General features: G+C 53.6%; 1 protein-coding gene across 1 annotated transcript; it reads left to right on the forward strand.

Moving 5' to 3' along the window:
- The first annotated feature begins 1,211 nt into the window (after window positions 1–1,211).
- On the forward strand, window positions 1,212–9,727 carry ACP2 (acid phosphatase 2, lysosomal). The gene is made up of 11 exons (XM_047775827.1): window positions 1,212–1,384; window positions 1,982–2,077; window positions 2,389–2,475; window positions 3,338–3,490; window positions 3,599–3,697; window positions 3,779–3,868; window positions 4,311–4,443; window positions 5,208–5,290; window positions 5,406–5,512; window positions 5,635–5,810; window positions 8,797–9,727. The coding sequence occupies exons 1-11, from the start codon at window positions 1,271–1,273 to the stop codon at window positions 8,928–8,930; spliced, it is 1,272 nt and encodes a 423-aa protein (XP_047631783.1). The 5' UTR covers window positions 1,212–1,270; the 3' UTR covers window positions 8,931–9,727.
- Window positions 9,728–9,795: the final 68 nt, after the last annotated feature.

Consider the following 9,795-nt stretch of genomic DNA (forward strand, 5'->3'; position numbering starts at 1 on the left):
CACCCGCCTACACCAGAGCCACAGCAACGTGGGATCCGAGCCGCGTCTGCAACCTACACCACAGCTCACGGCAACGCCGGATCGTTAACCCACTGAGCAAGGGCAGGGACCGAACCCACAACCTATGGTTCCTAGTCGGATTCGTTAACCACTGCGCCACGACGGGAACTCCAGCAATACCAGATTCTTAATCCACTGAAGCAAGCCAGGGATCAAACCCGCAACCTCCTGGTTCCTTGTCAGATTCTTTTCCACTGCACCATGATGGGAACTCCTAGGGGTCAGATCTTAATCAAAGCATCCCAAGGGCCTATGACCTAACCTCTCTGAGCTCTGAGTCATTCCAAGCTCACAGTCACAAAGACCTGAAGCCAAATTGGCTATATCTGTATCCTAACGTTCAGGGCCTCTTAAGAGGGCCTCTGGTTCTGCAGAAATCCCATCTAATCCCACTTTATGATATGCTCCTTCTCCTTACTCCTAAATTATCTCCCCACTGGTCAGAAATTCCTCCCCTAGAGATTCACTGCTTTGGTTTTGCAAAATCTGAACATCCTGTGCAACCCAACCCCTTTGAGAAGAGGCCTGACATCTTGATCCCTATTAACTAAAACTTAGAAGTGGCCCGGTGAGAGGGCAGGGAAAGGACTGGAAGGGGAAGTGAGAGGGCTCCTGAAGCTGCGCTCAGGCAACGAGCAGGTGGCTAGACTGGGACCAACCTCAGGGAGAGAGAGTCCAAAGGGTTGTTTACACTCTGTGCCCTCACCTCAAACAAAACTTCCGGGGAGGAGAGCCAGGGCCAAGGCTCAAATTCCAGCCGCAGACAGAGGTGTGAGAGAGGCACCCTATACCACTCCTAGCCCCAATACTGCATCCGCTCTGGCTCCGAGTCAGCCCGCCGGCACCTCGACCCGAGGGGGCGCTCGTTCTCCCGGCCACGGTCCGGCCCAATACAAGAGCCACCTTGTTACCGGGTCTCCGCGGCCTGAAGCAAACCCGAGCTCAGGGTTCTCTTTACTAAGCCGAGGTCTTCAAGGCCTTTTTGCAGCCCAAGGTCGCGCTACACGCCCAAGCTCCTCCGCCACGCCGGCATCGCCAACCTCCTACACGAATTTCCCTCCCAGATTCCTCCGCCCACTATCCCCCTTCTCCTTTAGCAAGATGGCGGCGAGCGTACTTCCGGCGTGTGTCCTTAAGGGTGCGTCCGGGCGGCTGCCGCAAGTATCACCCAGGGGGTTCCAGCCCTTCTGCTGTCTAGACTGCAGCGGTGATGGCGGGCAGACAGTTTGGCTGGAGGCAGCCGGCTCTACTCCAGCTCCTTCTTGGTGTGAACCTGATGGTGATGCCACCTATCCAGGCCCGGAGTCTGCGCTTCGTTACCTTGGTATTGAGAGACGGGTCACCTGAGGGCTCGCCAGCGCTAGGAGGACTCAGGCCGGCTGGTGGAGGGAGGGGCGGGGCTTTGCTGGGGTCTGGGGTCTGGAGGAGGAGAAGGAGGAGGAGGAGAAGCTGGTTTAGGAGGAGACGATTGGCCTGCCGGGTTGGGGGCCTGGGTTCGGAATGTTTGCGAAGCCCTAGGGTATTTGGTGGCGGGGGAGGCAAGGTGTAAGGGGATAGGTCGGGTGAGTCTGGTCTGGGACAGGGATGTAGTCGAACAGTTAAGAGACTCACGTCTAAAGGAGCCTTTGGCGATCCGCACCCCCTCACAGTTTCCCCCACCGTCTGCATTGCTTTGATTTCTTTTCCTTTCCCACCTGTCTTTGGTTTTCCCAAGATCTCCAGTGGCATTGCTTAGCCGAGTTAGAATCCCTGGAACCTGGAAGAGGTTACTGACTTCTGAGTTGGGGTTCTTTTGCAGTTGGTGGAGTTAAGGCATCCCAGAGGGTGTGACGCTTCCCTCTCAGCATGGGGCAGACCTGGGCTCTGTGTCTCCGTCAAGGAGACCCTTGTGACCTGTAGGGTAACCATTTTCTTTCCTCAGCTGTACCGACATGGAGACCGCTCGCCAGTAAAGACATATCCCAAGGACCCCTATCAAGAAGACAAATGGCCCCAGGGCTTTGGCCAGCTAACCAAGGTGGGTCAGAAGCCAGCTCTCCTTCAGGATGAGCTGTAGCATGAATGACCTCAAGCAGGCTTACAGGACTTGGGGTTTCACCGAATTCTTTTTTGCCATGTGCCTGCTGACTTTAATCACATTTCTTAACCTGTGCCAATTAAAATGGGCCTACACAGTGCACAATCGGCTGCTTAATAAATGACTTCAGGGATCAGATGAACCCACTCCTACTTCCAGCCAAGAACTTGGAAAGCAACAGTGGCCCAGCCCTGGTGGGGGGTGAGCCATCCCTCCCCTCTGGGCCTCTCAATCCTTGGGTTTGCCTACAGGAGGGGATGCTACAGCACTGGGAGCTGGGCCGGGCTCTGCGACAACGATACCTTGGCTTTCTGAACACCTCCTACCACCGGCAAGAGGTAAGGCTGTGAGCTTGACAGGCAAGGAAAACGGGGCCTGCTGTTCTCACCCTCTGCCCTCAGGAGACTAAGGGTGAGGCTGGGCACGCTCGCCTCCCTCCAGTCATTTCTGGTTACAGCTGCAGGACAAGACACCCAAGGGGTGTCTGGAACAAAACCCCAGAGGCTGAGTTGCCCCTGCTTGGCTTGGGAATTGGCAAAACGGATCAAGCATCCAAGCTCAGACTTAAGGGTCTAGCAAAGTAGTTTCTGACTCTGAAATAGCTCAAGCTTTCAAGACATTTTTGGAGTACCTGTTATGGACCAGGCACTGTGCTAGCACTGCATATAATGGTGTGCCATACAAACTTGATCTCTGTCTCTAGATGTTGTTATTGTCTCCTTGAGGGCCAGCTCTTGCCTGATCTTGCCCTTCCTTACAGCTTCTTCCTCTCTCTTCACAAATAATTATTTCTGTTCCTTATCTTATTTCCTCTCCTGGTCTCTAAGCCAGTTATAAAAGTGGAGATAGTTTCTGCCCTCAAGGACCTGGGCCTAGATAGGGTGACAGGTGGTGTAATAAAACCAGGCACACAGACGGACGCAAGAGCCTTGTTAACTAAGCACTTTGGACTGGGAGGGGCATCTGACCTAAAGCCATTCTCATAGGAGTTTTTCACAGACTGGGGACAGCAAACCCCCCAGCTGCATTTTGGGCCTTGGCTACAAAGGGGGATGGGGAAAGCCAGAGGGAGGAGAGGGCCAGATGCACGGAGGATTTCATTTGCTAGGTGTCCACCAAGAACAGGTCCTCCCCTGGGGCCCCATGGAGGGGCCAGAGCTCCCCCACCCACTCATGAGACTCATGTTGTCATCTCTGCAGGTTTATGTTCGAAGCACAGACTTTGACCGGACTCTCATGAGTGCTGAGGCCAACTTGGCTGGACTCTTCCCCCCTAATGGGATGCAGCGCTTTAATCCAAACATCTCTTGGCAGCCTATTCCTGTCCACACTGTGCCTGTTACCGAGGACAGAGTAAGACTGGCCAGCCCTTCCCTGGAGGCGGTGAGGGGGGCAGCTCTGGCCATCGGACTGCTGATCCCCCACTCTTTCTCTGCCTCTGCTTCCCCCTTTGGTCTGCAGCTGCTGAAGTTCCCGTTGGGCCCATGTCCCCGTTTTGAGCAGCTGCAGAACGAGACCCGGCGGACACCAGAGTATCAGAATGAGAGTATTCAGAATGCAGTGAGTGGGGCCGAGGTGGAGGTCACCACACATTGTCCTTTCCCCCAGGGCAGGACTGATCCCCTGATCCCTTTCTCATAGCAATTTCTGGATATGGTGGCCAACGAGACAGGGCTTACGGACCTGACACTGGAGACCGTCTGGAATGTCTATGACACACTCTTCTGTGAGGTGAGCTGGCTCAGGGTCCCCGGTATGACTGTCCTCCTCTCACACCTCAGCAGGCCTAGGTGACCAGGCCACGTGCAACCGTGCCTGGACCCCATTCCTACCCGGGAGGTCCAGGCAAGCCGCCTCTTGTGAAACAAGGGAACTTCCCTCATGGGTGAAAAAGAACCTCAGAGTGGGAAATAGTTTATCGATCGTCAGCAGTTCCTGCTTCTCTCCACCCCGAGCTCTCGTGGTATCTGACTCCGTTCTGCTGAGTCACACTTTTGGTGCCCGAGCCTCCTTTCCTGTGCCCTGCGGCCTCATCACTGTCCACCATGTCTCCTGGTCGCAAACCTCTGCCTCTCCTCTCCCTGCACACACCCACACACACACAGGAAGAGAACGGCTCCCGGGAGAGGCTCTGGCCTGGGTGAGGAGCTAACCTGCCCGCTGCCACATACAGCAGACACACGGGCTGGTCCTGCCTCCCTGGGCCTCACCCCAAACCATGCAGCGTCTGAGCCGGCTAAAGGACTTCAGCTTCCGCTTCCTCTTCGGGATCTACGAGCAGGCAGAGAAGGCCCGGCTGCAGGGGGGTGAGTGACAACAGCAGCATGTCACTCCCCTGTCAGATCCCTACAGCATTAGGAGTCGCTCCTGGGGGCCTCTCACATGCTACCTGAAGTGTTCTCTGCTCTTCAGAACTAGGCCCCCCTAGTCATCCCCTTAGTCATCGGTGTCCCCAGCTGTCTAGATGCCTAGCACGTTTGTCCTGTGTGAGTGAGCACAGTTGGGTGTGTGCTGCTTTTCTGCCATTCACATTCTTTAAGTTTCACCATGTCAGAAAGCCCTCCCTCCCCTCCAATGAATCCCTTCCTCCAGAGGACCACAGGGGCCCACTTTGAAAGAGGCTGACAGTCATACGCAGGCCAGTTTCCTGACGTGAGCACCCCAAGGGAGTGCCAGCTGACGAACCTTTGCGACATCTCAGTTTTCAGAGCCTGCACATGACAGAGTTCCCCTGGCCTGGAGCCACCACCTTGTGTGTTCTGAAGCAATCTTGAGTTTATATTTATTCCCACCTGGAGTAATTCTTCAAACATGGGCAGGGCTTCGTAACTCATTTATAAATAAGTGGCGATGTTGAAATACAGATAGCTAGCTTGAGCTTGCTTTCTCCTACACATGTGAAAGTTCTTAGAGAGCAGGTGCTGTAGAGTTCCTGTGTAGTTCCCATGAACCTGGAGTTCTCTGTGGTGATCAGAGCCAGGACTCGCAGAGGGTGAGAGAACGGCAGATAGGTCTGGTGAGAAGATAGTGATGGCTATGGCCACTGACACTGGGGACTTCTGTCCTTCAGGAGTCCTGCTGGCCCAGATACGGAAGAACCTGACCCTGATGGCAACCACCTCCCAGCTCCCCAAGCTGCTGGTCTACTCAGCGGTAAGCTCCCACGGCCCGCAGTGTGCGGATGTCAGGCCAAGAGCTGGGTCTCGTCCCTCTTCAGTGCCTGGGGGTGTGGGGGGCTGTGCTGATGGGGAGCCCTTCTCCCTTACAGCATGACACCACCCTGGTTGCCCTGCAAATGGCATTGGATGTCTACAACGGTGAACAAGCTCCCTATGCGGCCTGCCACATATTTGAACTGTACCAGGAAGATAATGGGTGAGTGGAGCTGCTGCTCTGCCCTCAGGCAAGGCGCTCCCGTGACTGATGGCTGTGGACAGCCTGAGGCGCTGCTGTCGGCCTAGCGAGCAGCTCCCGTCTTGTCTCCTATGAACCTTCAGGAATTTCTCAGTGGAGATGTACTTTCGGAATGAGAGTGACAAGGCCCCCTGGCCGCTGATCCTGCCTGGCTGCCCTCACCGCTGCCCGCTGCAGGACTTCCTTCGCCTCACTGAGCCTGTCATACCCAAGGATTGGCGGCAGGAGTGCCAGCTGGCAAGTGGTCCTGCAGACACAGGTGAGCTGCCGCCTGCCTCCGTGCTGGCCATGTCCTAGAATAACTTCCCACTCATACCTGTAGGTCTTGAGAGCGCTGACACACTTCAGCCATGCTACCGCAGGTCCCCACAGTTCCCTTCGCTGCCCCTCGCCCCAGACGGACTCACTGAGGCCCCTCCTTATGCCACTGAGGAAACAAGAGCACCAGAGATCTCACCCTCCCACCGCCAGGTCTTCCAGCTTTCTTGCGGGTATAAACTGCCACCTCGGGCCAGCCTTTCCACTTACACGCCAGGTCCTTCTCTTCTCACCTCAACTTGGAACCCAGTGCTCAGCGTTCCTGCTTTATGGGATCACTCCCATCCCAAAGCCTAACAAAAACCTCTTCAGCCCATGTCCTCCTCCAGCTCCACTCCCTGTGTCACTCCCCATCGAGGGTGGAATCCTTCAGAGTTGCCTGGTCTCTGGTGTCACGTCCTCACTGCCCATTCTCTCAGACTCACCTGCCACTCTACAGAAGCCACTCTTGTCAAGGACCAATGACCTGCTCTCACCAAAGCCAGCGACCAGTTCTTAGTCAGCTTCTTTCACCTCTCAGCAGCATTACAGAATCGGTCACCCCTTCCTTAAATACTCCGTTGGCTTCTCTGCCAAGAAAAGGTTAGGCTTTTCTCATAGGCAGCTTCCTTTACTGGCTTCTCCTCCCTACTAACCAGTGGATGGCCCAGGACTCATCCTGGCCCTTTCCCCACCACTGCCCACTCCCAAGGTGAGCTTAACCTGGCCTTGGCTTTAGACACCATCTCCATGCTAAGTTTTGTCTTTTTATGAGTCCAATTCATGACCTCTTCTCTCAGCTGCAGACCTGAGGTCTTCCCATGGATGTCAGCTAAGGCATTTCATATCTGAGATCTAAAATCACATGTTCATGTTCTTCAGGAGTTCCTGTTGTGGCTCAGTGGAAACGAATCTGACTAGTAACCATGAGGATGGGGTCCTGGCCCAGTGGGTTGGGGATCTGGCGTTGCCATGTGGTGTTGCTGGTTGCACATGCGGCTCGGATCCTGAGTTGCTGTGGCTGTGGCATAGGCTGGCATCTGTAGCTCCAATTCAACCCCTAGCCTGGGAACTTCCATATGCTGCGGGTGCAGCCCTAAAAAGCAAAAATAAAATAAAAATCACATTTTCTTCCCCCAAATCCACTCTTCCTCTAGGCTTCCCCATCTTAGCAAATGTTGCATTAGCTACCTAGGTGCATAGCATGACCCTTTCTCAGACTCCACCTCCAAACCACTAGCAGATCTCACCACCTCGTCTTTGTTATTTTTTAGTAATGATTTTTGTTTTCCATTATAGCTGATTTACATTTTGTGTTCTGTCAGTTTTTCACTGCACAGTGAGGTGACCCAGTCATGTGTTCATGTATAGGTTCTTCCACATCATCTTTAAAATACATGCTCTTGGAGTTCCTGCTGTGGCACAGTGGATTAAGAATCTGACTGCAGCAGCTTGGGTTGCTGTGGAGGTGTGGGTTTGTTCCTCAGTGCAGTGCAACACATCGGGTTAAAGGATCTGGTGTTGCCACAGTTGCAGTATAGGTCACAGCTGCTGCTCAGATTCAGTTGGTGGCCCAGGAACTTCTATATGCTGTGGGTGTGGCCATAAATAATAATAAAACACATGCTCTTGCTCTCTAATCCAGTCTTGCCTGAAGTATCAAAAAGCTCCCTAAGGTTCTTTCTGATTCTGTTCTTGGCCCTACCAGTCTCCCAACACAGCAGAGTTAATTTTTTAAAAACATGAATCGATTCACATTGCCACCCTTCTCAGAATTTCCAGTGGCTTCCCATCATATGTGGAATCAAATCCTAGTCCCGTTCTTCACCATGGCCTTCCTGACTTGGTCTGGTCCTCCGCCTCATCTCCTGCTTGCCCCCACATACTCTGCTCTAGCAATACTGACTTTCTTGCTGGTCCAAGAACACACCGAGCTAATTCCCTTTCTCTTCTCCAGTCATGCCTGTGGCATAGGGAAGTTTCTGGGCCACGGATCCACTGCTGTGGTACAGGTTTGATCTTTAACCCACTGTATCACAAGGGAACTCCCAAGTGAATTAATTGCCTTTTGCATTGGCTTCCTGTCCTCTGCCTCCCCAACCCCTGCCTGAGCACACTCTTCTCTCAGATCTTTTGTATGTCTCACTTAGTGACTCCAGGTCTCTGTTCAAACTGTCACTTTCTCAGTGACACCTTTCCTAATTGATTTTCTTCATCATTTCCTCCTTACCTTGCTTTGTTTTTCTTTTTCTTTCTTTTTTTTTTCCAGGGCCGCACTCACAGCATGTGGAGGTCCCCAGGCTAGGGGTTCAATCAGGAGCTGCAGCCGCTGGCCTACACCACAGCCACAGCAATGCTGAATCCAAGCCGCATGTGCGACCTACACCACAGCTCACGGCAACGCCGGATCCTTAACCCACTGAGCAAGGCCAGGGATCAGTCCTGCATCCTCATGGTTCCTAATCGGGTTCGTTAACCACCGAGCCATGAAGGGAACTCCTGCCTTGTTTTCCTTTATGGTGTTTTCCTACCATGGCATCTCCTCTCCTAGAATGTAAAATCCATGAGAGGAGACTTTGTTTTAGCCACCTGTGATATCATCCCCTTTAAGAACAGCTCCTGGAATGTGGTAGGCACTCAGATTTTTTTGTTTGTTTTTTAGGGCTGCACTGGTGGCATATGGAAATCCCCAGGCTAGGGGTCGAACCAGAGTTGCAGGTGCTGGCCTATGCCACAGCCACATGGGATCCAAGCCTCATCTGTGACCTACACCACAGCTCACAGCCACACCGGATCCTTAACCCACTGAGCAAGGCCAGGGATTGAACCTGCCTTCTCATGGTTGTTAATCAGGTTCTTAACCTGCTGAGCCAGAACGGGAACTCCTCCATATCTGTTGAATGAACACTGACATGACCTTTCTCTCTCCCTCTCCACCCCGTGCTCAGAGGTGATCGTGGCCTTGGCTGTGTGTGGCTCCATCCTCTTCCTTCTCATAGTGCTGCTCCTCACCGTCCTCTTCCGGATGCAGGCCCAGCCTCCCGGGTACCGCCACGTCGCAGATGGGGAAGATCATGCCTGACAACCACTCAGCCCCCTCCCCTCCGCCTCCTAGGAGAGGTGGGCTGGGCCCTTGTTCCTCACCATTGCTGCTCCCCAGCCCATGCACAGGAGACCCTGGGTTGGGCCTCCCTCTGATTTCCCCAGCCTAGATGAACAATTGGGGCTCAGCTTGGCCCATGGCACCTGTCACTCAGCATTCATGTGCCTGATGTCTACCAAGTACCGTGTTGGACATCAGCTCTCTCCAAACAGGATTTGCCTCCTCTGTGCTCCTTTCTAAGGGCCTGAAATGTGGGTAAGTATTCAAGTTTCACTCAGGACCTGGGATAAAGACTGAAGGAGCTGGTTTGATCTGCTTCACCTCTCCACCAAGCCCTGCTCACTCATCTCCCACCCAGAATCTTTGGCCAGTGGCCCAGAGGACACAGTTTTGCCCCTCAGTGCTTGTTTTAGTGGGAAAAACTGCATGGCATTGGGGGTACAAACATTGGCCATCAAGGGACCAGGTCACCCAGGCGTCAGCCGGTGAAGTTTTCCTTTGTCCAGCTGAAGCCACAATTAGGGCAGACATAATGCTTCCAGCACCTTTGTCACCCCTGCACCCTGAGCAGTTTGGATGTCTGGACTTGGGAGAGATGGGGGGAAGCGGGGAGCACAATGAATTGTGGTACAGAATCATGGAATTACTATCCCTCTCAGCTGGGCTAGGACCTCCAGGGACCCAGGGTAAATGCACGCTGTGAGCTGAACAGCTCTTGACTGTGGCCCAGAATAGGGCTGAGACAGCTTCCAGAGAATGAAGGTTTTTGGACTCAGTGCCATTTCTGTGCCTTTTCTTCATCTGGGGGACCTGAGACGCCTTTTGACCAAGTCAGTGCTGGAAG

The sequence above is a fragment of the Phacochoerus africanus genome, chromosome 4 (assembly GCF_016906955.1).
Source record: "Phacochoerus africanus isolate WHEZ1 chromosome 4, ROS_Pafr_v1, whole genome shotgun sequence".
Classification (NCBI taxonomy): Eukaryota; Metazoa; Chordata; class Mammalia; order Artiodactyla; family Suidae; genus Phacochoerus; species Phacochoerus africanus.

Excerpts from the sequence above, each read along its gene's own strand:
- ACP2 (XM_047775827.1), top strand. The coding sequence starts at position 1,271 with ATGGCGGGCAGACAGTTTGGCTGGAGGCAGCCGGCTCTACTCCAGCTC. Across the intron at positions 2,476-3,337 it reads CCTCCTACCACCGGCAAGAG|GTTTATGTTCGAAGCACAGA; the intron begins GTAAGGCTGTGA and ends TCATCTCTGCAG. Across the intron at positions 5,513-5,634 it reads CTGTACCAGGAAGATAATGG|GAATTTCTCAGTGGAGATGT; the intron begins GTGAGTGGAGCT and ends ATGAACCTTCAG.